Here is a 27,987-nt window from a genome sequence, read left to right as displayed (position 1 = left end):
GAAAGAGTAGTAGCATAGCTTTATAAAGAAGTGTGGCGGTGCCAGGAAATCTTGGGGGAACTGATACCCCTGGTCCTAAATAAGCTGAACATTGTATGAGGGAGCTCTTTCATGATGATGTGTGTTCAATGATGGAAGATTAGTACTTTGAACAACCCTGCACTCTTTAAGATTGCAGTGTCGAAGTAGTAGACTTCTTTCTGTAAGATTGCAGTGTCCAGTCAGATTGCTGTCTCTTATTTATGGGGAACTGCATACACTTGCAAAAAAAAATCCCCTCCACGTCCCTCGGTTCAAATATACACAGCTAATTGTGTAATGCTGCTGATGTCTCCAGAGGTAGACAAATTTGCATAGTATCATAGCATTTCCAAGCAACGGTAATCTTGACAGTGAACGGCAACATACTACACAGAGTGAAAGTAGACTGCAAAGTAAAATTTCAACTTTTACCTTCTGTGGTTGAACAGTATTCTGTGACTGGGAATTTCTAATCACACAAGAATTCCCATCCAGTGTGTAGACATAGTCAATTCCTTATAACAGTCGCTATGGGAAGTAGGGAATCTTACTCTGGGAATTTTGATTATTCTGAGATTAGTTTGTAGTACTTTAGCAAAACATTTTACAGCTGTATCACATCACATTTGCTATAATAGTTAATTGCAATGCCACATATGGTTGATCCCAAATGGTACATTACATAGTAAAGTTTTACTGAAGTGAAATAGTCATCCATTAAATTATCTATTTGGACATTGTACTCAAATATATTATTGCTTTGTTTGCATATGAGAAAGTGTGTCAGCATTTTCTATGGAAAAAGTTTTAAATTTTATCTATAAACTTCTCAGCTCTAATGTCATGCACAGAAACAAAATTTTACTGCTGTGAATTTTCTGCTAGTTAAAAATGAGTTCAATTTCCATTGTAGCCAAAAGTCTTAAAAATAAAGCAATCTGAATGAATATAATGTTAATAACACACCTGTTACATGGAAAGACAAGGTTTTCATTGGTAATTAAGTTAGTTATTCCAATCTTTTCAAGGAACCATCCACTTCCTGTGAAGAAATATTTATATTTATAAACTTTAACATGCATATCAATACCATCAAATACATTTCAATCATAATAGCTCGATAGTTAAAGCACACTAAACTGGGTTATGTTTTTCTTCTATACTGTACTCACCAGGTTTCCCTCCATCATGACCAATTTCAATTTTGTAAAGGCTCCCCAAAAGATCTGTTTTGAATTTGAATGTGTCAATCTTTAAAAAAAACAAAAGAGAAAAGTTAAATATAGGACAAAATAGAAATAGTACATTTTTCTTCATTGGTCAGTCTGGGATTTTACTTACTTGTCCTTTTCTAAATGGATCTTTATGATCAAGTGTTTGTGTTAAAAGAATCTTGTCTGAACGTGCCTTGTCACCAAATAAAACAAGATAAACATTAGCATTTGTACTGTCTCCAAAATTATCTCCAGTGTATACTTGGACTAAGTATTCATCTACTTCATTTGGAGCTCCAGTTATATCTGTGTCCTTCACTGAGAGAACAGAATATGGTTTCCTGTGATCATTGCTAAGCATACCAGATAATGGAACTTTCTTTATAATGGGAAGTCTTTTGGAATGAACAGTAATATACCTAGAAAACACAATGCACAAATAAATAACAAATTAAATGGAAACTGTGAGGAGATTGATGATTTTGTTTGGCTAATACACAATCTTGATTAAACTTCAAAAGTAGTATGTTACCTAAAGTGCATGGGAGACAATATATTACATAACTCTAGATCTTTCTTTTCTATCATTGTAAGTTGTTCTTACATACAGAATGAGTTTCGAGTCTTGTAATGCAAGTGTGTAAGATTCCATTTTGTTTAGATTGATAAAATTTCCCCCCATGGGAGAGTCTAGGATGTGAAGGGACAATCTCATAATTAAGAGGTGCCAATGTAAAACTGAGATGAGGAGGAATTTCTTCTCTCTGGATTGAGAGTTTTTGGAACTTTTTGCCACAGAGATTTGTAGAGGCAGAGTCATTATGCATATTTAAGGCTGAGATGGATAGCTTCCTGATCAGTAGGGGAATCAAGAGTTATGAGGAAAGAGCAGAAAAGTGGATGTGAGAAACATTAGATCAGTCATAATCCCACTGAATGGCATTTATGTATATAACAAACAATAAGGGTCATAGTACTTGTCCTTGTGGTAAACTATTGGACACTGGCCTCCAGTCACCCCCAACAGCCTTCTACCACTACCCTTTGTCTCTTTTTACGACACCAGTTTCTGACCAACTCACCAAATTTCCCTCAATTTTGTATGCTTTAACCTTCTCAATCGTGCTCTCATTAGAGACCTTGTTAAAAGCTTTGCCAAAATCCATATAACAATATCAACTGACATATTGATATATTTGATCACATTTTCAAAACATTCTAATAAATTTGTCAGGCATGACCACCCTCTGTCAAATCCATGCTTACTATCCCTAATTAACCCATGCATTTCAAAGTGGTACGATAATTTGCTCATTCAGAATTTTCTCTAATAGTTTCCCTAGCACTGGCAAGAGACTTGCTGGTCTCTAATTTCCTGGTTCATCTCTTTTAGAAAGTGGAACCACATTAGCCATCCTCCAGTCCTCTGGAACTTCCTGTGTGGTCAGAAAGGAATTAAAAATTTGCAAGGGCCTTGACACAATCTCTTGCCTCCCCTCCCAAAGGAGCCTGGAATATAATTTATGTAGACGAGGTGATTTGTCTGTTTTAAGGCTAACAGAGCCTCTAATACCTTCTCATTTCCCATGTAATTTTGTGCAACTTCCTCACAGTCGCCTTTTCCTCAATTCCATACTTACATTCTCCTTTTTCAGAGTAAAGACCAAAGATAAGTATTCATTCAAAACATTTCCAATATCCTGCAGTTTCACACACAGTTGCCATCTTGGCCTTAAAGAGCCCTACACTTTCCCTGGTTATCCTTTTCCCTTTAATGTATTTATACTGTGGGTGGCACGGTGGCACAGCAGTTAGCGCCAGAGACCCGGGTTCAACTCCCACCTCAGGCGACTGATTGTGTGGAGTTTGCACATTCTCCCCGTGTCTGCGCGGGTTTCTTCTGGATGCTCCGGTTTCCTCCCACAGTCCAAAATAAAACGTGCAGGTTAGGTGAATTGGCCATGCTAAATTGCCCGTAGTGTTAGGTGAAGGGGTAAATGTAGGGGAATAGGTCTGGGTGGGTTGCGCTTCGGCAGGTCGGTGTGGACTTGTTGGGCTGAAGGACCTGTAAGTAATCTAATAAACTATTTTAGGATTCTCCCTAATCCTGTTTGCAAGTCCTTTCTCATGCCTCCCTTTTGCTTTTCTAATTACTTTCCGAAGTTCCTTCTTGCACTTCTTGTATTCCTCTGGGACTACGTTTGAATTGCTCCCTTTGGACTCATTAAAAGCACAGTCTTCTTCTTTATCCAGTCCTGAGCTGTCCTTGACGTCCAGGGCTCTCTGAACACATTGCTCTTACATTTCCCTCGAAAGGATATACGTTGGACCTGTACTATCCCAGCTCCTTTTTCAATGCTCTCCCATCACTCTGCTGTACACTTACCCACAAGGAGCTGTTCAGTCTATTGGGGCCAGATTCTGCTTTATTTCAATAAAATCTGTCTTCCCCCAATCCAAAGCCATCTTTTTCCTTGTCCAGACCAAATTTGAACCAGACCGTGTTGTGGTCCCTATCAGCTAAATGTTTCCCTACTGCTATGTTGAAAAGCTGTCCAGCTTATTTCCACTGAACTACATCAAGCACTGTATCATCCCTTGTTGGGATCGATGTGTTGATACAAACAAACCTCTTGAATGCACTGCAAGAAGTCCACTCCTGAACACTATTATTATCTCCAATTCATATTGGGAAAGTTGAAACCCCCTAGTTAATTATCCAATCTTTACTCTTACACACCTCTGTGAACAGTTTACATATTTGATCCTCTATTTCCCACTGACTCTTTGGGAGCTTATCATACACACCCAGTAAAAGCTGCCCCCTTAACATTCTACCCACAGAGCCTTGCTTGAGGTCCGTTCAAAGATATTATCCCTTTTGATTACAGTAAATGACTCCTTAATTATGTCCTCCCTGACTCGCCTAAAAGTCCTATACCCAGAAAGTTGAATTGCCAGTCCAGCCTTTCCCTCAACCACGTAATGGTATGCAGGCTTAAGGCAGCAAACAGGTCCCACTGGGCCTAAATTACCTAAGAAAACGTATAGACCAGCATCCAGAAGAGTGCACCCTGGAAAGTCCATCTACAGCTGGTTTGGAACAGTTAAATTGCTTAGCAACATCCAAATCAGAACCAATCTAAATAAATGTCTGATTAAATGGAGTTCTAACGGAGGTCAACACCAGCATGACCATTCATAGAACCAGTCTTTAATAAAATTCACTCAGTTTGCATAAGACTGAGAACCTATACCAGGGGACCCTACAGATTAAGGGTACAAATTAAGTCCCAAACTCTTATGAGAAGAGATGGTTCAGTCACCACTGATTGTAATAAAGGGTTAGGCCTAAGCTTGATGTGGCAAAATTAATTGAGAAAGATTCATCTAGACTGGCTCAACATTTCTCAGTTAGAAAATGGCTGCCTGAGACAAGTCTTAATTAAATACCCAGATGCTTTTTAGAAAGGTCTAGGGACTATCAAAGGAGCCAAGGCCACTTTGAATGTTGACCAGTAGGCATCCCCACGATTCTGCAAAGCCTACCAACTGCCATTTGCCTTACGGGTGTAAGTAGAGGCAGAAATCAAACCAATCTAATTTTGTGAATGGGTGGCACTGGTTTTACCAATTGTGAAGCCAACAGATCAGTTTACCTTTGAGAGAATTTTGAAAATATTTTAAACCACTTTTCGGAGCTGGATAAATACCCAATCCCTTGCATAGTGTGCATGTGCAAAGGTGGCAGGGGAGCTGTCTTTCACAAAACTGGACATGAGCCATGTGCATTTGCAATTGTAGTTAGACAAGGATTCTTAGAAGTTTTGGCATAAGATGCTTCCCCAAATGGCATCAGGATAGTACTAGCTCATAGATAGCCCAATGGAGAGGAATGTCAAATAGCATATGCATTCAGGACTTTGGCTAATGCAGAGCGTAAATATACCCAGATAGAGAAGGAACATTTACTGATCATATTTGGAGTCAGGAAGTTCCATCAATATCTTTACAATGTAAATTCGCAATAATAATGGACCACAAACCCCTGATAAATCTCCTGAAGAGGATGAGGCAATGTTATCCATAGCTTTATGCCAAATTCAGCAGTAGGCTTTAACACAAAGTGCATATAATTAAAATTTACAACACTGTCCTGGAGCCCAAGCAGCAAATGCAGATGCATTGATTCGCCCCTCGCTGGCAGATATACTATCGGTAATCATTTTAAATATTCTGGACACATTTCCAGTCACAGTTGATAATATCAAACTTCAGGCACAGAAAGATCAGTCCTGGCAAAGCTGATGATGTGGAAAACCAAAGGGTGGTCACAACCAGAATTGAAATCATTTTGGTTCTAGACAGACCAGATCATAGTAGAGGACAGTATGTATTATGGGGAGCAAGAGTGACTGTCCGAAGCATAGGCCACTGCCAGACATTGGCTGAACTCTACCTGTGTCATCCAGGGTTTCCAAAATGAAGAGGTTGATGAGCAGTCATGTCTAGTGGTCAGGGCTGGATGCAGACATAGCTGTGTTAGTGCCCAGAGTGCCAGTAAGGACAAAATTACTGCCAGCGTGAGAATGGCCGGCTAAACCCTGCACTCAGTTATACATTGACTGTGCAGGTCCTTTCATAGGCTCAGTGTTTTTAGCCATTGTAGATGCCCAAGTGGCTGGACATGTAAAGAGTTTATTCTTCAAATACGGGGACAACGGTTGAAAATCTTCATGCACCTTTTGCAGAATACAGATTCCTGGAAGTATTGGTCACAGCAACTTCAATATTTCCTCAAGTAGTGTGGTATTCGACATACAAGGACAGAACCAATAGCATCCATCATCCATTGGTCTGGCAGAAAGAGTAGGCTAACCTTTGATGGTAGGCTGAAGGAAACAGCCTACAGCTTCACAGGATACAAAACTGTCCTGGTTCCTATTTGATTATAGGACTACCCCTCATGAAACTACAGGGATAGCTCTGGTAGCATTGCTAATGGGGCGAAGACTCCGCACTAGGTTAAATCTGATCTTCTCGGACCTTGGGGGGATAGTGAAAAAGCATCAGGAATGCTAATGCAGGACACAAGACTCAGATAAATGAGAGAGACAGTTTACTTCAGCTGATGAAGCTTGGTATAAGAACCATGGGAATGGTCTTGCTTGGGTAAATGGTTGATGCAAAGTCAGGTCAAGTGATGTATAAAGTTTGGGTAGGTGTGGTTGTCCTGAGCATGCATATGGATCATATGAAAGCTGCAAACTCACAAATGATACAGGACAAAACATGCCCAGCTCATCAACAGCTTTCCCAACTGTTCTGGAACCCGGAAGTTCTTCCTCATCGTCAAGCATTGTAGGTACCTCAGAAACTGAGATGGACATAGCAGCTATCATCACATCTGCTGCCTGAAGAAGAGAATGAATTTCATCTGAGATGCTCCAGAAGCACAATGAGAGCTACTATTGTGTTACATGTCAGTCATATTAGAGGCAGAGTTGGAGGAATCTGACCCGGTCCTAAAACACCCCGGGAAGGGCTACAAAAAAAGAACTGGCCTATGTCAGACTCAGAAGAGGAGGGTTGTAGTGATTGTAACAAGGTCAGCCAGGTGGACCTCAGAATAGGAGTTCCCTGATTGGACCAGATTAACGGCCCCAATCAGGAAGCCCTGGCTGATAGATAGAAGGAGGAGTGTCAGTCATCCAGTTCACACTGAGAGTTGGCTGTGAAGAAGCTGGATCAGTGTCAAGGACTCTCCATGTGTAAATAAAGGGTGACTTTGTGATACGGTAACGGCCTCTGTGGAGTAATTTCAATAGTATGGATCCACATTCATCTCAGGGATAGAAAACAGAATTGTGGTGAACATATAATTTTTAGAATGGAGGAAAAATGCAATTCCACAATTCAGTGCTCGAATGACTGTTATTGCAATCATAGAATCACAGAATCCCTGCAGCATGGAAGCAGGTCATTCAGCGCATCAAGTCCACACTGACCTCACAAGCATCCCATCAGACCCACATCCTCTCTCTGTAACCCTGCATTTCCCATGGCTTGTCCACCTGACCTGTACATCTTTCGACACTGTGTGTAACTGAGCATGGCCAATCCACCTAACCCAGACATTTTTTGGACTATGGGAGGAAACCAGCTCACCAGGTTAATATTTTTTTGATATGTTAAAGATCCGAAGGTACAAAATAAAGCTTTAAAATTTGCACATGACAGCAAACCTGAAAAATGCAGTAAAAGGTGAGTGAAGCGTAATAGATGAAGAGCACATGATGATGATGAAGCTGGTGGAATAGGCTGATTTGTGGCAGATGAAATTAAAGAAAAAGTGAAATTATATAGCGAGAGTTAGGGGGCAGAATTTTAGGTGAGATCTAAGTACAGAGAGATAGAACATAGAACATTACAGCGCAGTACAGGTCCTTCTGTCCTCGATGTTGCGCCGACCTGTCGAACCAATCTGAAGCTGTTCTATCCAATACTATTCCATTTTCATCCATATGTTTATCTAATGACCATTTAAATGTCCTTCAAGTTGGTGAGTCCACTTCTGTTGCAGGCAGTGCATTCCACACCCCTACTATTCTCTAAATAAAGAATCTACCTCTGACATCTGCCCTATATCTATCACCCTTCAATTTAAAGCAATGTCCCCGTGTCCTCACCATCACCATCCCAGGAAAAAGGCTCTCACTGTCCACTCTATGTAACCCACTGATTATCTTATATGTCTTAACTAAGATTAGATTAGATTGCTTAAAGTATGGAAACTTCGGCCCAACAAGTTCACACCGACCTGCCGAAGCACAACCCACCTATACCCCTACACTTACCCCTTCACCTAACACTACGGGCAATTTAACATGGCCAATTCTGACCTGCACATCTTTGGACTGTGGGAGGAAACCAGAGCACCCGAAGGAAACCCATGCAGACACGGGGAGAATGTGCAAACTCCACACAGTCAGTCGCCTGAGGCGGGAATTGAACCTGGGTCTCTGGCGCTGTGAGGCAGCAGTGCTAACCACTGTGCCAACGTGCCACCCAATTAAGTCACCTCTCAACCTTCTCCTCTCTAATGAAAACAGCCTCAAATCCCTCAGTCTTTCTTCATAAGACCTTCCCTCCATAACAGGCAACATCTTAGTAAATCTCCTCTGAACCCTTTCCAATGCCTCCACATCCTTCCTGCAATGCGATGACCAGAAATGTGCACAATACTCCAAGTGCAGTCGTACCAGAGTTTTGTACAGCTGCAGCATGACCTTATGGCTCTGAAACTCAATCCCTCTACCAATAAAAGTGAATAGACCGTATGCCTTCTTAACAACCCTATTAACCTGGTGGCAACTTTCAGGGATCTATGTACATGGACACGGAGATCTCTCTGATCATCTACACTACCAAGTATCTTACCATTAGTCCAGTACCCTTTATTCCTTTTGCTTCCTCTAAAGTGAATCACCTCACACTTTTCAGTATTAAACTCCATTTGCCACCTCTCAGCCCAGCTCTGCAGTTTATCTATGTCCCTCTGTAACCTGCAACATCCTTCAGCACTATCCACAACTCCACTGACCTTAGTGTCACCTGCAAATTTATTAACCCATCCTTCTACGCCCTCATCTAGGTCACTCATAAAATGACAAACAGCAGTGACCCCAAAATCTGGGTTCATTGTACACAATTTGTGGAATGACAGGTTAACATGGTAGCTGATAGAATATCTGGGATCTGGGCTCAATAAATTGATACTGACAATACAAAAGCCATAAATATAAAACATGAGCTCAGCTCCAATAACAGCATTGTGTCCAATTTTAAAACTCGTGCATTAGGAAGGAAAATATGAAAGCCAGAACAATGTTGGCTATCTGAAAACACTGGAAAATTTAGTGCTGTATCTTTTACGCCAAAGAAGGCTAAGAAGAGATTTGATGGAGCTATTTGAAATCATGAAAGAGTTAGAGAAGACAGTAAAGAAAATTAGATTACATACAATGTGGAAACAGACCCTTCGGCTCAACAAGTCCATACCGACCCTTCGAAGAGCAACCCACCCAGACCCATTCCCCTACATTTACCCCTGACTAATTCACCTAACACTACAGGCAATCTAGCATGGCCAATCCACCTGACCTGCGCATCTTTGGACTGTGGGAGGAAACCAGAGCACATGGAGGAAACCCACGTAAACACGGGGAGAATGTGCAAACTTCACACAGACAGCTGCCCAAGGCAGGAATTAAACCCTGGTCCCTGGCCCTGTGAGGCAGCAGTGTTAACCACTGAGCCACCGTGCCACCCAGTGTTTCAAACAGCTGAAAGGTCAAAAAGCAGAGGATATTAATTTAAGCTGATTGACAAAAAAGTTAGAAATGACATGAAGAGAATATCTAATACTGGAATACTTAGTTTGCTTGAATAGACTGCCAACCTAAGCATAGTTCAATAGCAGCTTTCAGTGGTGAATTAGACAAATAATAGGTGGTAAAAAATAGCAAGGATGGACAAAGAATGCAGTGAGTTAGGCTAACTGGATTACTTTTAGAAAATGTGACACTCAATGAATAAATGGCCCACTTTTGTCCTGCACTGTTCTATGATTATGTTAGTGCAGTAGATCTTATGTATATGTACTTTCAAAAAGTGACTGATGTTGCACCATGTGGTTAATTACCAATAAAAATGCACAGGATTAATGAAGTAATTACAGCATGGGTACAAAAGTGTTTAAGAAATACAAAGCAAGGATCAGCATTGAGCATTTTAATGCTCAAGGAATTATAAAGGAATGTTCCCAGGGATTATTATTAGGATGCCTGCATTTGCTGTAGAAAAGGGATAATTTCAAAGTTTGCACAACTTAGAAGTGCAGTGGAGCATAACAACAGTCTTCGTGAATGACATAGGTAGTGCGATGAAATGGTAAGACAAAATTTAATGCAAAGAAGCCTAAAGAGGTGCAGATTAAGTGGATTGGTCATACTTAGTTGTCCTGTAGTGTATCGAGATATGCAGAATAACTGGATTGGCCATGGTAAATGCAAGGCTTCAGAATAGGATAGGGAGGAACTGGGTCTGTGCGGGATGCTTTTTGGAGGGTCAGTACAAATTCAACCAGCCGAATGACCTCTTTCTGTGTTATATGGATTTATTAATCTATGAACTGTGAAGTTATAATTTTTGAAAGGAAGAATGACAGGAGCTAATACAAACCAAATTGTACAATTTTAAAGGGAATGGCATGCACAAGTCTTTGATGATTTCAGGATAAATTGATGAGGTTGGTATAAAGAAACTGGATGTAATCCTTGGCTTAAAAATAAAAGTACATGGTATAAAATTGAGGACGTTATTGCTAACCCTTTATAAATCATTGACTACAGCTCAACTTGAATACTCTTTCTAATTCTGGTTCCCGTGATGTTGACGACTGGGGTGGACAAAGTTAAAAATCAGCCAACATCAGGTTATAGTCCAACAGGTTTATTTGGAAGTAGTAGCTTTCAGAGCACTACTCCTTCATCAGGTAACTGGTGGGGCATGATCCTGCCCCACTAGTTACCCAACGAAGGAGCAGCACTCTGAAAGCTAGTACTTCCAAATAAACCTGTTGGACTCTAACCTGGTGTTGCCTGATTTTTAGCTAATTCTGGTTAGATCACTAAGTAGGTTTTGGAAGAATGCAGAGGAGAGTTACTAAAATGTACTAAGGATGAAATAACTCAATAAGTGGAGAGTCTGCAAAAACATTTATTCTGCTTAGAAAAGTGAACAGTAAGATGTGCTTTAATAGATTGGGCTCAAAATAATGAAAGGCTTTATTATAACACGTAAGAAGAAATTAGTTTCCAATGGTGTGAGAAGATACAATTCAAGATAATTGGCAGAAAGGAAAAGATGGGGAGGTGGAGTGAAATGACAAGAAGGTTGTTGAGCTGCGGGTTATGGTGATCTGGGTGTATCATCTGAAAGGTGATCAAAAAATACTCAATGGTAAGCAAGAATTGGATTTATATCTGGAAAAAAAAAAAACACAGCTCTGTTGAGGAGAACAAATGAGTCGGACTAATTGGCTCAATTTTACAAATTGATAGGCTGAATTTTCTTCTTTTGATGCTGTATTATTCTAATGAATGTACAAAGTCTTACTTACTCATCTAGTGTAAAAACATAAGTCAGCCTTGGAGAAGTAACTTCAGTTACATATATCTCTTTAACATACATCTTGAGATCTGAAAAAAAATCATTAATTTTAACATCAATTCAACATCAGTTAATTTCTTAAAGAAATAAAATTGCGTGAAATTTGCAGTAAACTCAAGTTAATGAATTATGAAGTTCACACATTTTCTGAATCCAAGAATCCAAGAAAATCTCACCACATACTGAAATTTTGCAGTCAATTATTTCATGTTTGGAAGGGAGCCTGATGCCAAATTGGCTTCAATATGCTCAATGGGCATTCTTGATGCTTACTTCAAAGCAAATGCAGGCACCATTTAATTTTTTTCAGAATGATTCTGTCTTCAAATTATGTCCATCTTGTGAAATAATGTTCTTTGTGATCCTCAAATATCACATCCTTCGCATCCTCCCCACAACCATGTGGTGCCCATCCCACTACTCCAGCATTAAAGGGATTTATATCTTTATTAAGGAAAATCTCTGGTTAGTAGTTTTAGGATTGTAGGTTGTTTGTCTACATGATCTTTTGCACGAGAAGTCCAGAACTATTTCAAATAATTTGAATGTCGGTAAAACTTGATAAGGAAAGCAGATAGGCACCTGGTGGAAATAGCTTGACATTTGCTGTGAATAACTCTATTGTGGTAACCGGGCACCAACGTCTCCAGGTCACTCCATGGGCACAGACCATACTCTCCCTATATCTATGATACTGGCATTTGACAAGGTGCCAGCCTCTCAGAATTCTCATGGCAGATTTCCAATTCACTTACAGGATGCTTCTGCACATCATGCTGCATTTACAGTTATCACTGTAATGCTGCAGCAAGCACAGTGTGCATGCAAGGACATGCATCCACCTCCTGGATTGCACCAGGCCTGAGCTCTGAGCTGTTTGCTTGCTCTCAGAGGGCTCACTGACACTTAGTTTACTTGGAAGCTCACAACACTGCAACCTGCCTTGCCTTTTTGAACTTTGCTCCCTCAGTCGGTTTACTGCTGTCTTGCTGTGCCATCTAGCACAGATACAAAACCAGGAACTTTGTCATTGTTGTCAGCAGGCCTTAAGTCACATCAAGAGGATTAACCTTCACTCAGGAATCCTAGCTTAGTAAGTCAAGGGCAACCTCTATTACCAGTCTAGGCTTTGCTTGAGGTAATCAGTCAAGATCTTTCCTTTATAATGGGTGAGGAGCTGAATGATGTGCAGCACACCATCTATCTCAACACATTCTGCCCTGTTGTGCACTGTTTTTGTAAATGAGAGGCAGGTTTTATGGGGGATTACAGTGGCCAGCACAGTTATTACTGTTGTTGCAGGTGGGGAGTTGTCCTGAGCAAGTGAGTAGGCAGCGTAGATAGCATGCAGAGTTGGCAATGCTGGAGTTGGAGTGGGTAAGAGTGAGGGAGTCAAGATGTTGCAGGCAGTACTGAAAATGGTAGAGCATGAGCCTTGGTGGGTTTGGATGTAGTAGCAGAGACTGAGTGGGTATGATGTAACAGAGATGGAGAAACTTATGCTTGCAGAACGGAATAAGGTCATTGACCTTCCTATGGTGCTGGGCATTCCTCCAGATGGCTGAGATTGCACTGACCTGGCTGGCAAGCTGGAACTATGCTCCTGGTTTGGTGTCATGGTCTCTGTTGCTGGACCTGTGAAGAAGATGCCTTGCCACTGCACCATCTCATCCAGCACGATCTCCATGAACCTCCCCACAAAGTTGTGCACTGATTTTCCTCATCCGCCATGTCTTGGGCAACTGTGGAAGGGCAGTTCTGGATTGATGGTGTTTGTCCAGCTGAATATAGATCTTTTAAAGATGGTATAGATGCAAATAATGTTGATGAATTACAGAACATCCACTGAGTGGTGAGTTAGTCAGAAAAGGGTATTTGGTAAGATGGGGTAGAAATCAGATGTGAGAGATGTCATAGGTGAGAGTTAGTGATCAATGCAGCAAGTTTATTAAGATATGGTGATGAATTGCTAGATCTTCCAGCAATAAATGCTTCAAAAAACTCAGGAGTTAATGAAAGAAAAGGTAAGACTTGGCCCACAGTAATTACTTTTCAGTTCAGAGAATGTACAACTCTAACTCTAATCCTAATATACAGCAGTGACATTCCTGTGTTCAATCATAAATACTCTTGTGTTTAGAGAATATACTGTATAAACCCACTCAATTTCATAAAATGTACAGCAGAAGACTACATGAACCCTGCGCAAACACCCAAGTTCAGAGACTTGCAGAACTGATAGAAATTCTGAGAATGCACAGTGCTAATACTCAAGGTCAGAAAATGCAGTGTTGATACCTCAAATTCAGAGAACATGCAGAACTAATACTACTGAGTTCAGAGTGTGCACAGTTCACGCAGAAAGTTAGCTGTGATTAACTGTGAAGCAGAAAGCTTTATTGATTTTACAGGTAGTTAGCGCAAAGGAAGGATTGGGAATGAGTATTTAATCTTTACAAATTGTGATTCTGAAAAGATATTGCATTCATTGGTTTCCATACTAAAGTTTTGGGCGGCACGGTGGCACAGTGGTTAGCACTGCTGCCTCACAGCGCCAGAGACCCGGGTTCAATTCCCGCCTCAGGCGACCGACTGTGTGGAGTTTGCACATTCTCCCCGTGTCTGCGTGGGTTTCCTGCGGGTGCTCCGGTTTCCTCCCACACTCCAAAAATGTGCAGGTCGGGTGAATTGGCCACGCTAAATTGCCTGTAGTGTTAGGTGCAGGGGTAAATATAGGGGAATGGGTCTGGGTGGGTGCGCTTCGGCAGGTCGGTGTGGACTTGTTGGGCCAAAGGGCCTGTTTCCACAATGTAAGTAATCTAATCTAATCTAATCTGATACCAGAAGGTTATCCAGAACAGAATAATTCCGAAGAAAATATCCTTCTACACACAAAGAGTAGAAAGTTGTTAATTTTAAATCTGAGAAAGATAGACTTCTGTTAAGTAAGGGATATGGGCCAAGGCAAGCATATAAAGTTAGGCCACAAATTTTCCATGTTCTCATTTGCTGAAATAGGATATCTACATGGGCCTGCAGTCTAATCCTGTCAAACATTTCAATAGTAAGTATGTGTGAGTGTGTCAATCCCAGTCTTGGTACTTCAGGATACCCTCCCTACAAAATAAATATGAGTCTGTCTTGGTATCTCTGTTGGGAAAAGGCAGGGGGTGGGGATGGTGGCAGTGGTTGATGCAGGGGGAGGCAGGGGGGGGTGATGGGGGGGTGGTGGCGGAGGTTGGGGGAGGTTCATGGAGCAGCCAAGCTAATTATGGGATCTTTGAATGACAAAAATGAATGCCTTTTTCATGTTTGAAACTTCAGGATATTTGAGTAGATTCATGCCTGCAGTATTGGATCACTGGAAGATTCCGTTGCATATGAAAATGCATTGTCAAAACTAAATAATAAAACTTATACATAAAAGACATGCCTGCAGTAATGTCGCTACTTCTTCTTCTTGCATTCATGTCAAATATTTGCACATTCTTTTGTTGTATTAGTTATACTATTCAGCTTCTCAGGACTATATTATCTTCCATTACTTTCACAGCCACGTCAACATAAAGGTGGAGATACAGGACTTCAGCAGAGAATAAGGTCTTGATTTTTGTTCGCAGGTAGGTGTGCAGAGGTGGAACCTGGCTCCATGACTTGACTTTTAAAAGTGACTGCCTGGACTTCTTTTATTCAGATTGAGGGTGTGAGCTACATTGGGAATAGGCTAGATGACCAATAAAGAGTCAAGAAGGCAACTCGTCCTGAGGTTGATTAGATTAGATTACATTACAGTGTGGAAACAGGCCCTTCAGCCCAACAAGTCCACACCGACCTGCCGAAGCACAACCCACCCATACCCCTACATTTACCCCTTACCTAACACTACGGGCAATTTTTTGGCATGGCCAATTCACCTGACCCTGCACATCTTTGGACTGTGGGAGGAAACCGGAGCACCCGGAGGAAACCCACGCAGACACGGGGAGAATGTGCAAACTCCACACAGACAGTTGCCTGAGGCGGGAATTGAACCCGGGTCTCCGGCGCTGTGAGGCAGCAGTGCTAACCACTGTGCCACTGTGCCGCCCAGGTTGGCTGGGCAGAAAACCTGTAAAGCAATTCCACTGCAATACCTAACAATTTATTTTTAGAAAAGCAACACCTTTTTGAACAGTACCTTACCAGCAACAACAGTACTGATTATCATCCCAATGATTAGGAAAATATGATGGAAGAGATCCCTGATAATGCTATTCAGCAGTACTTACTCAGCAATAACTTGATCACTGATGCTCTGTTTGGATTTTAGCAGGGCCACTCAACTCCTTACTTTATTATAGCCTTTTAAACCTGAACAAAATAGATGAATTCCAGAGATGATGCAAGAGTGTCTTCCTTGGTTGAATGTGGCATCAGGATCTTTAGCAAAACTGGAGTTAATTGGAATCAGGAAGTTAGTTCTTCATTGGTAAGAGTCATACGAGGCACAAAGGAAGATAGTTGCAGATGTTGGAGGTCAATCATCTCAGCCCATCTCTGCAGGAATTACTCAAGACAGTGTCCTAGGCCCAACCATCTTCAAATTTCATGCATAATCTTTGGTCCAACAGCAATCCATGTTCACATGCAACAAGGTTTGGACAATATCCAGGCTTGGTCTGACAAGTGGCAAACAACATTCATATCACACACATGTCAGGTAATGGCCATCTCTAATAAGAGGCCATCTTTAATAAGAGACAATCTAGTCACTGCCCCTTGACCTTCAATGGTGTTACTATCCACCACTATCAATATCCTCAGTTATCATTAACCAGAAACTCAACTGGACTCACCACATAGCCACAGTGGCTACAAGAGCAGGTCAGAGGGCTGGAATGCTGCAGCAAGTAACTCATTACCTAAGGACCATATCTAAGGTGCAAGTCAGTAAAATGATGGAATACTCCCCACTTGCTTGAATGGGTGCAACTCCAATACCACTGAAGAAGTTTGACACCATCCAGGACAAAGCAATAACATGACTGGCATCATATTCACAAGCATCCACACTCTCTGCCACTAATGTTCAGTAGCAGCAATTTGTTCTATCCACAAGATGCAAGGTCAAAATCCTGGAATTCGCTCCCTAAAAGCACTGTGGGTCAACCTACAGCAAATACACTACAGCAATTCAAGAAGGCAGTTCGCAATCACCTTTTCAATGGCAACTAGGGGGCAGGCAATAAATGCTGGCCAGCCAATGACACCTTATGAATGAATTAAAAGAAAAGAAACTGAACTGCATCTGCCATGCAGATATGACACGACAAGAAGTGATCAAAGGTAGCAATTCTGTAACAGTAACTTACCTCCTGACTCCTCAGAGGTTGCCAATCAACCACAAAGTACATGTCAGCAGCATAATGGAAAAATCTCCAATTGTCTGAATGGATGCAGTGCCAAAAACATTCAAGAAGCTCAACACCATCCAAAACAAAGCACCCTGTTTGTCTGTCACCTTCAACATTCATTCCCTTTATCACAGTCACCTAAAGAAGGTCAAAACAGAAGACACCTGAGAAAAATTGCACATTCTCCTTCAAGCCACACACCATGACTTGGAACTACATTGCTGTGCTTTTACTGTTGCTAAGTCAAAATTCTGGAACTCCCTCCGTAAAAGCACTGTTGGTGTCCCAATACTTTAAAAATTGTTTTAAATCACGAACAGGACAATTAGCGATGGAACAAAACACTGGCCTTGACACTAATACTTTCATCTCATAACAGATTTCTAAAAAATGGAGTTTTCACGCACAAACATGCCTACGTTTTATAATCACAAAAGTTACCTATCTCCATCAAACAGACCCTGAACTTCAACAAATATTGCCTTACCTTTCTGAATGATGTCACAGGACCAGATGCAAAGGACTATCTTACCTCTTCAAATGCATATCTTGGCAACCAAAAGAAACACATTGAGAACAGACCTGCTCTGATTTGTATAATCTCCAGAACTAGGCTTTACAAGTCATGGTTTCCAAAATTTGATCTCCTTGAAGAAAGCCAATCATTTAAATGTCTAGCTATCTCCAGGAACTGCACTCATGGGACCCATAGACCGCTCACGTTCCCGATCTTGTGAAAATGAGAGATGCTGTGTTGGGGCCAAGATTTGGCACTCCTGACTTTAAGCATTTTTGCCATGAAACTGGTGCTCTCCCTTCTGGCAAAAATCTTGGTCAGTCTTGTTATGGACACTTCACTTTCCAAGGGAGGTTAATTAATGACACCAGGTATAAATGATAAATAAAGGGGTGACCAACTGTCATGCATTGTGTCACTTTTGAAGCATCTCAATCCAATCATCATCAAGTGCCCCATAGTAGGATGACCTAAAGTCCAGTACACACTGATTGCTTTCATCCAAGAAACATTCAGCTACCAGATCGGCAGATCCTGGCACAATTACCTGTCTGAATGAGTTTAATCTTCCTTAAGGCACATTGAGATCTGACCATGGAGACTTTATCATCCAATGACAAAATAATGAAATTTGAAGTTAAAGCTCTCAGCAGGGTTATCAGGTCATCAGCCATTAAAATGTGTTGTGTAGGTCTTGGAGCTGTGAAGAACTGCGTAAATGAGCTAACTCAGGAAAACTGCTATTTTGCCTAGGTGTGAATCAACTGTTAATCATGTATGATTGAATTAGACCAGTACATAAAATCTGATTCCAATGTAAAAGAATTGGACCTGGAAATGATTCCAATGTGAGAGAATTGGACCTGGACCTAGAGATAAGTTGACAGTCCCTCGTAATTCTTCTTTGTGTGATTATCACCAATTTTTGTTTGGCCAACCCAGATGACAAACTGACCAAGAGCTGCCAAACACATCTCACATTGCTTACCGTCCCTGCTGGCAGACCATGAAAATAAAAAAAAAATTGGAGTTTGTGGAGAAACATGAAACTTATTTTTGCTGGATAATAGAGAACAAAATAGTCTAAAGGCTATCTTGTGAGTGAAAGAAATTAGGTCAACATGAAAACAATTCAGAAATATGTTGCTATTCAAAAAAAACTTACTCTTTGTACTGCTGATATACAATTCAAGTGTGTTTAGTTCACCCAGCTCCACAGCACTAATTTCAAATAAATATGACTGAAAAAGAACAAATGAAATCAATATATTAAGCAAAAATGCACTTTTGTTTTTTAAAAAAGTTGTTAAGTACATGCTGTCTGATGCATTAAGTACCTGACTAGCTCCTGTTTCTTTGCGTGAAGGTTTGCTAAGGCTTCTGTCTCCTGAATCACCATTGACCCCATATAAACACAAAGAAATAGAAGCAGGATGTTCTATGTCTAAAAAGTCACTGCAGTACATCGTTATCTGATATGTGAGAACTACAAAAAAAGAGAAGTATCACTGTACTACCAGCACAAATAGACCAATTAAATTGCATTTTAAATACCTCATACATCATTCATATGTAATGCTGCAAATAATATTAAATTCCCAACACTTTCTCCAGACTGAGCTTTCTTTTATGTCACTAAAGTTAATTTTAAAATTTAGTTTGGATTTTCATTCAGAAAACTACCTGTCTAAACAGACAGATTATGATAAATTTTGCTCCATAATTTTGTTTCAAATTATCATAAATTGGCTAAAATAGAAGTCACATTTATGATTCACCCAAAACCTCTCACTCACCCAGCTGCATGCAAATTCGTGGTGGCTATCATTTCCTACAACTAATGACCCTTCCATAGCCAAAGAATAAACAGTGGCATGAACGTAAACTACCATCCCACAAATGAAGAATGTTACTGTATGCTTACAGCAAGCTCATTTGGGTATGATTTTTCATTGTTTGGACTCAGGAGCTATTCTGAAGAGTTACCTAACCATTTCTGTTAAGTCTCAGATCTCTTTTTGCAACATTTGTCATATTTTTCTCTTAACCTTAATATCTTCAATCTCAGGGAAGTGGAATGAGGCAGACTGGTATAGCTGAAATGATGGTATAGCTGAACAGAATATGGAACATAGAACAGTACAGCACTGGAATGGGCTATTGATGATGTTGTGATTAATATGATGCCAAATGAAACTAATCCCTTTTGCTTGTCCATAGTCCACATCCCTCCATTTCTTGCTATTCATGTGATTATCTAAAAACCCCTTAATGCCCCTATCATATCTGCCTTCACTACTGCGTATGACAGTGCATTCCAGTCACCAAGAACTCTTCGCGTTAAAAATTTGTCCCTTAAATCTCCTTTGAACTCCCCCCCCGCTTAAATGTATGCCCCCGAGTATTAGACATTAGAACTCTGCGAAAAAGATTCTGACTGTCAACCCTACTATGCATCTCATAATTTTATAGACTTCTATCAAGCCTTCCTTCAGTCTCTGCTGCTTCAGAAAAAACAACCCAAGCTTTGTTAGTCTCTCCATATACCTCATACCCTCTAATCCAGGCAGTATCCTGGTAAATCTCTTCTGGACTCTCTCCAAAGCCTCCACATCCTTTCTGCAATGTTGCAATCAGAATTGAATGCAATACTCTAAGTGTGGCCTAATCAAGGTTTTACAAAGCTGCAAAATAACATTCTGAGTCATGAATTCAATTCCCCGACTATTAAAGACAAGCATACCATACACCTTCTTTACCACCCTACCCTACTTGCGTGGCCACTGTCAGGGAGCTATGGGCTTGAATCCCAAGATCCCTCTGTACATCAATGCTGTTCAGATACCTGCCTATTAACTGTATACTTTTCCTTAATATTTGATCTCCCAAAGCGCAACACTTCACATTTGCCTGGATTAAACTTCATCTGTCATTTCCCTGCTTATATCTGTGACTGATTTACATCCCATTGCATCCACCTGACTAACTCACCCATTTATGTTCACATCCAAATCATTTATGTATATCACTAACAGTAAAGGTCCCAGTGCTGATCCCTGCAGAACACCACCAGTCACTAACTTCCACCACTATCATTTTACTTCTATGGGCAAATCAATTCTGAATATAAGCGGCCAAGTCACCATGGATCTCATGCATCCTAATCCTCAGTATGAGCCTACCATGATGAACCTTGTTGAAAGTCTTACTAAAATCCATGTAAACAACATCTACTGTTCTACCCTCATTGATCACCTTTGTAACCTCCACAAAAAAATTTAATCAGGTTGGTAAGACCTGCACAAAGCTATGCTGACTGCCCCTAATTAGGCAATGTCTTTCCAAATGCACACAATTCCAATCTGAAGAATTCTCTACAATAGCTTCCCAATCATTGGTGTGAGACTCATTGATCTATAGTTTCCTGGATTTTCCCTATTTCCCTTCTTGAACAGATGAACAACATTAGCAACTCATCAGTTCTCCAGGACCTCTCCAGTGGCTACCGAGAACGCAAAGATCTTGGTCAAGGAGCCAACAATTTCTTCTCTTGCCTCTCTCAATCTCTTTACAGTAGATACTATTGAGCCCTGGGGACTTAACCAACTTGATGCTCTTCAAGAAGCCCTACATCACTTCTTTCTTGATCACAAGGTGCCGTAGTATATTATATGTTCCATACGAATCTTACTATCATCCATAGCCTTCTCCTGGGTGAATACTGAAGTACTCATTAAGGATCTCACCCACATGCTCTGCCTTCTTTACCCTTGAGTTGTTCTACTCCTCCCTAGTTATCCTCTTGTTTTAAATGTATATCCAGAATGCCTTGGAATTCTCTTCAACCCTACTTGCAAAGGTCATTTCATAGCCCTTCCTTGCTCTCCTAATTCCCTGCTTGAGTACTTTCCGGCTTACTTTATGTTCCTTATGGGACCTGTCCAAGTTTAGTTTCCTAAACCTTACTGTTGCTTCTTTTTTCCTTTTGACTAAGTTCACAACTCCTCGCATTATGCAAGGATCCCTACCTTACCATTCTTGTCCTTCCTCCTTCCTGGAATATGCTGATCATGAACTCCGATCCATAGATTTTTAAACCATTCCCACATGTCAAATGTGGACTTGCCCAATAATAGTTATAGAGTCATAGAGATATAGAGCATGGAAACAGACTCTTCATTTCAACTTGTCCATGCCGACCAGATTGCTCCCAATTAACTTTCTCTAACTCCTGTTGAATCCTGTCATAATTTGCTCTCCTCAATTTCATATCTTCCTGCAAGATCCTGACTAATCCTTCTTCATAGCTATCTTAAAACTTAAGGAGATGTGATTACTGTTTCCAAAATGGTCTCCCACTGAAAGGTAAATCACCCTTGCCGCCGTGCCTTGTGGGTAGCATGGTGGCACAGTGGTTAGCACTGCTGCCTCACAGCGCCTGAGACCCGGGTTCAATTCCCGACTCAGGTGAGTGACTGTGTGGAGTTTGCACGTTCTCCCCATGTCTGCATGGGTTTCCTCCGGGTGCTCCAGTTTCCTCCCTAAATTGCCCGTAGTGTTAGGTAAGGGGTAAATGTAGAGTTATGGGTGGGTTGCTTCGGCGGGTCGGTGTGGACTTGTTGGGCCGAAGGGCCTGTTTTCACGCTGTAATGTAATCTAATCTAACCTGTCCAGGCTCATTGGCTAATACAAGGTCCAGTATGGCCCCTCCTTTGTCAGTACCATCCATGTAATGTTTCAAAAAAAACTTTTGGATGCACTTAACAAATTCTGCCCTACCTAAATCTCTTGTTCTGAGAAAGTCCCAGTCAATATTGGGGAAGCTAAAGTAATCCAATATGCTGTTTTTGCATCTTTCCATAATTTGCCTACACATTCGCTCCTCAATGTTTCAGTGGCTGTTGGGGGCCTATAGTCTAATCCCATCAAGGTGATTTCTCCCTTCCTATTTTTGAGTTCTACTATATTGCCACAGTGGACGAGCCCTCTAGTATGTTGTTTCTGAATGCCGATGTGACATTCTCACTCTTTTACCTCCCTCACCATCTCATCAAAAACGATGAAACCCTGAAAGGTTGAGCAGCCAGTCCTGTCCTTCTCTCAACAAGTCTTTGTAATGGTCACAATATCATAGTTCCATGGATTGATCCAGGTTTTAAGTTCATCTGCCTTACCGATAAGATTCTTTGCTTTGAAATAAACACAGTTCAACCCATTACTACGATTGTGTTCGTCTTCCTGTCTCTGTCTGTCCTTCTTTTTAGATTTATTGGTCCTAAACAATCCCAGAGATTGGAATTAGAGGAAAAAAAAGAGCTTGGGGGAATTGCAGGGCTGGAAGAGGTTGCAGAGTTAAAATACCAGGCATTAGAGGGAATTGATGTGCACTGTGGATATGTTATCACCCTTACAACTAAACAGTGAGTCAGAACCTTGTCTTGCCTCAGGCCATATCTTATTATCATGTGTGTAGAATATCATCCATTTATGAATTTTCATCCATTTATAAAGTTACCCTGTGAGATAATATTAGCATTTGACCTGTAGCCTTGTAAACTTTGGAAGTTCAAGTGCTGATCTAAATACTTAAATACAGTGATGGTTCTTACTTCACTATTTCAGTTGCAGATACAATATAGCAAAATTCCCCTCTCAGTATCCCATCCCATATTTTAAATCTATGCCCCTTGGTTATTGACCCCACTAACAAAGGAAAAGGGGGTATGAGTTCATCCACCCAATCCATGTCCCTCAAAGTTGTATATCTCAAGCAGATTTCCACTCCACATTCCCCCCCCCCCAACACAAACACCTCACCCCACCACCTCAACTTCTCTGCTTTAAGGGAAACTTTCCAGGGAGCCATTTAATATCTTTAATAATCAATTTCAGCTGAGGTTCATCTTTAAAGTTTTGTTATTTCCTTTCCAGTGTCCAAATTTATCAGTGTACAATGTTAGATGCACAATGTCCCTTTCGAACTGGCATGTCTATTTCTATGCAATCAAATTCAGCTCAAAAGTTCAATATTTTAAACATTGATTTTCCTTTCTGTTCGGGGCATTCTCGACTGTTGTTATTGTATTGTCCCCATATTTTTGGGGACCAGCCATTTATCATCAATAAATTTACCCACTATGAGCCCCCTCCAGTATAGTGTTGTCACTTACCTCTTGTAGTCCTTAAAGTGTATTGTGTTGAAGTAGCATTCTAGAGCCCAGTTGCTTAGTCAACTCAAGAAGATACAGTTGAGAATATATATACTACTCTCCCCTATAACACTTTAAAGAAAAATGTGCCATAGTGGCAACACAGTGGCTCAGTGGTTAGCACAACAGCCTCACAGCGCAAGGACTTGGGTTCGATTCCAGCCCAGGTGATGGTCTGTGTGGAGTTTGCACAATCTACCCACATCTACACAGGATTCCTCCAGGTGCTCTGGTTTCCTCCCACAGTCCAAAGATGTGCAGGTTAGGTGAATTGGCCATGCTAAATTGCCCATAGTATTCAGGGATGTGTAGATTAGGTGCATCAGTCAAGAGAACTGTAGAGTAAAAAGGTAGGGGAATGGGTTTGGGTAGGATACTTCAGAGGGTCAGTGTGGACTTGTTGGGCCAAAATGGACTGTTTCTGCACTGTAGGGATTCTAGTCAAGTGGATTATGTTTCCAACAGCTTTGCAGAGCATGAGAATACTCATGGCTGATTTACCTTGGCCAGACTTCTGAGGCATTTAAAGTATTTTCAGTACTTATCATTAGTATGTCAGGCAGCATCCAAGGAGCAGGAGAATCAACGTTTTCTAGCAACACATTTTCAGCCCTGATCTCCAGCATCTGCAGTCCTCACTTTCTCCTAAAAGACTTATCATTAGTAGAATGGTTGAGATTACACTGAGTGTCTGTGTCTGCATCACCATCTCTTGAGGCTACCAAATAGAAATACCAAACAACTAATCCCTATTTACACTTGTGTCGGTCAATTATGATTACACAGATTAGTCTTAAAATCCGTGAGTCCTCATCAATAATGCTGAAAGCCAGGTTCTGTACTCTCTTTTATGTCACTTTAAATGCTTCACACCCTTTAATCAATGGCAGAGTTAAATTATAATTCCCTCCCACACAACAACTGTTAACCAAGTAAGATTACAATTCTGTTGTAATCTTCTACTCCTGTAGGACCCCCTCAGGAAAATGTTATAAGTTCCAATTCAGCATTGCAGTGAGTGAAAGCCCTGCATCACACATGAACTGCCGGAGGGAATTCTAACCTTTTATTGAATCATTACGCATCATGACAATATTCATTCATTTCACTTGGCAAACAGATTAAATGAATTTCTGTCAAAGCACTGAGAGCATTTTCCACAACAGAGTTAGAAGGTGATAAAGTGTCCACAATTAATGTCAATTCCCTTCAAGGACTTGTATTTTCTTAACTCTGTAAGCTCTTCCATCCCTACAATCATCCAAGATCTTTCTGCTCCTCTAATTCCAACTCTGATGTCACCTAACTTTCCATTGATTCATCAGTAGCTGCTATACCTTCAAGCTGCTGGTCACAGCCTCCAGTCTGAACAACAATCCTCTACTATCACGCTCTGTCTCCTACCATCAAGCCAGTTTTGTATCCAGCTGGCTAGTTCTCAACTGATCTATCCTTAATAACTAATCTATATTGCAAAACTTTATTGAATGCCTTGATGAAGTTCATGAAGATAACAACTATTGTTCTGCCTTCACCTATCATTTTGGTGAGATATAATTTCCCATGCACAAAGCCATGCTGATTCTCCCTAACTGGTCCTTGACTTTCCAATGCCATGTAGGTCCTGTCTCTCAGAATTCTATCCAACAACTTGCCCACCACTGATGTCAAGTTTACTAGTCTGTTGTTCCCTGACTTTTCCTTGCAGCCTTTTTTTAAAAAGTGGCATTACATTAGCAATCTTGCAGTCTTCTGGAATCTTACCTAATATCAAAAGACCATACAAATGGTGTAAGTGGAATGTCGACAGGCTGAGTAATAAGTTTCTGCAGCTTATCAAAAGTGTCCGACAGTGTAAGTAAAGTGTCAGCAGCTGAAGTTTTTTGTAATTATCTCTCTGCTTCAATTAATCAGATTATATGTCATCCTTTCACTTCCTATTCAGCTGTTGACACTTTACTCACACCGTTTGACACTTTTGATCACCTGCACACACTTATTATTCAGCTTGTCGACACTCCACTGACATTCTTTGTCTGACATTTTGATCATTCTGACTACTGATCCCTCTGCCTATACATTCTATGCCTGTATGCTTTTCCTCACTTCACCTGACAAAGGAGCAGTGCTCTGAAAGCTTGTGATTTCAAATAAATCTGTTGGATTATAACCTGGTGTTGTGTGACTTCTGACCTTATAAGATAGCAACAAACATAATATCAAGATTTTTTAACCAGTATTTTATACTCACCAGTCATGGTAGGTTTATATGGCCATTCTACTGGGAACTCAAGGCACTTATCATTATTAGATTCTACAGGAAGGCTTTCATTTATAGAATAGCTAAATGTGGCTAGATTAGTTATGTTTTGCATTTTAAAATAGCGGAGTGATATTGAAGAAGTTGCTGCAGCTGTTTTTTTTCCTGGTTTTCCAAGTCCTAGACGAATTTTCCAGGGGTTGCCTATATCTTCTGGGATATTAACCTGTAATTTAAAAGTATTGTGGAAGCTATATGTTATTATGCTATTTTAAAATAAAATCTATCTTTTAATGTTAAACAATTTCACCATAATATAAATCATGATTTTTGCAACTTAAACTAGTTAGTCAATTCAACTACAAACACAGCTGTATTATTAAATCTAGCCGAGGAAAACTGCATAATAATACAATTAAATTAATAAAATAATGGACTACCTACTCCACAATCATATAAATTAAGGCTTTGCTTGCCAACATAAACATATTAATTTTGACATTCCAGATAACCTCTTTAATTTCATTGATATCCTAATATTTTTCATATCATTTCCACTGCATCATAGTCTTTCCTGTTCTCAGGAATTATTGTCAAATTCCCAATTGTTTTCAATTTAAATTAATGACTTGGAACTGGAAGTTCAATAAAACCTAATGCAATTCACAGATGACACTTAATTGGGAAGACTGAGTTAACTACAGGATGAGTTAGATAAGATAACCTGAGTAATTCCTCCTCGTGCTGGATATTGGATCACAATTCTATTTCTAAGAGCTCCAACTATCCAGTTGATAGTGCTCAAGAGAGCAGCTCCAGGTCTGAAACTGTATAGCTGGCCATATTTTGAGTCCTGAAAATTAACATGAAAGCTTCAACGTTCTGAAATCCAACTGATCTTTTAAAAAAATAGATTATTCTTCTTTTGGCCCTCAATTGATTTTTTGCCTGGGTCACTCAGGCTCTCCAATATGAGGGACTGTCAAGGGCAGAGCTTCTGACATCTAACTCAGTGTTCCTGACACATAAGGATAGAACATTTCAGCAGGAGGTGCAGGCACAAATCTTTCTGATATCCAAACACTGTGACTTTGATTACCACATTGCTTCTAGCTCCTGGGTTAGGAGAATGGGGACGAGGGCTGAAACAGGGGAAGCAGACGGCCCTTGATTCTTTTCACCTCTGCAGCTAGTGGGAAATAAGCAGTACTTCAAAGTGTTTCAAAGAAAGCAATATGTCCAATCACATGGATTGAAACATTGGAAGTTCATTTGTTGAATATATCGCATTGCACAAAGAAAAACCTGAAGGTCACTTTGAAAATACAGGGTCTGTCGTTCAACGTTAAATTAATATTTTAGATTGAGGCTATTCATCAAATTACAATGTTTTGTATAGCATTATCACCAGTGGTCTATAAATAGCACCGGCAACTATTCATTTACCTAATCATTATTATTCAATAATTACAGGTTTATTATTTAGACCCTCTCATTATGATCACTTAAAACATTTGTTTCAAACTGGATGGATAGTAACATGCATTTATTTTAATATCTGATCGCAAAACCATGTAAAAATATTGGTTTTCCAATTTATAAGAATAAAAAAACAAACAAAAACAAGTTAAAATATATGCAAATAATTCAGTTTCATCTGTTACATATTTAAAGATTTTGAAACACATTGTAAAAATACAATCCCATTAATCCCAAAAGCATCCCATTATACTACTAAAACATGAGAGAAAAATTCCCTCTGTACTTCACATAAAGTTTGACCTAACATTGGCTTCAATTCCCGGTTGTGAAAATATGATAACCTGCTCCATAATTCATTATATAACTGAGTTTATACTTTCTCAGCATCAATTAACCACTTCAGGATTTTGACTAAACACCTTTCATCTGGATCTTTTAAATTAAATTCTTTGCATTAAGGTAAAATCTTTCTTTAGAGTCCTGAACTACCTCCCTTTCCCAGAGCCAACCATTTTACTCATGATGCAGCTTCAGTCAAAATATCTGCAAATTGTTCAAATTGAAACTAAAAAGTTTTTTCCCAAGCTGCGTGAGTTTCACCTAAGTTAAAAGAAAACTATTCCAGAATCTTTTATCTGAAAGCTTACTGCACTGTACT

General features: G+C 40.2%; 1 protein-coding gene across 1 annotated transcript in view; it reads right to left on the bottom strand.

Annotated features, from left to right (window-relative positions):
- Positions 1-494: 494 nt before the first annotated feature.
- LOC122549478 (lipoxygenase homology domain-containing protein 1-like) overlaps positions 495-27,987 on the bottom strand; it is a gene marked incomplete at its 5' end in the record, with an annotated part of 196,978 nt that continues 169,485 nt past the window's right edge. The window contains 8 exons of the mRNA XM_043689337.1: positions 495-573; positions 988-1,063; positions 1,194-1,272; positions 1,363-1,654; positions 11,419-11,497; positions 18,544-18,619; positions 18,716-18,864; positions 25,839-26,073. Of these exons, the coding sequence (XP_043545272.1) occupies positions 495-573; positions 988-1,063; positions 1,194-1,272; positions 1,363-1,654; positions 11,419-11,497; positions 18,544-18,619; positions 18,716-18,864; positions 25,839-26,073 (1,065 nt within the window). The remainder of the gene's footprint in view (positions 574-987; positions 1,064-1,193; positions 1,273-1,362; positions 1,655-11,418; positions 11,498-18,543; positions 18,620-18,715; positions 18,865-25,838; positions 26,074-27,987) is intronic.

The sequence above is a fragment of the Chiloscyllium plagiosum genome, chromosome 4, assembly GCF_004010195.1.
Source record: "Chiloscyllium plagiosum isolate BGI_BamShark_2017 chromosome 4, ASM401019v2, whole genome shotgun sequence".
Lineage (NCBI taxonomy): Eukaryota > Metazoa > Chordata > Chondrichthyes > Orectolobiformes > Hemiscylliidae > Chiloscyllium > Chiloscyllium plagiosum.
This window is presented reverse-complemented; position numbering and strand designations above follow the sequence as displayed.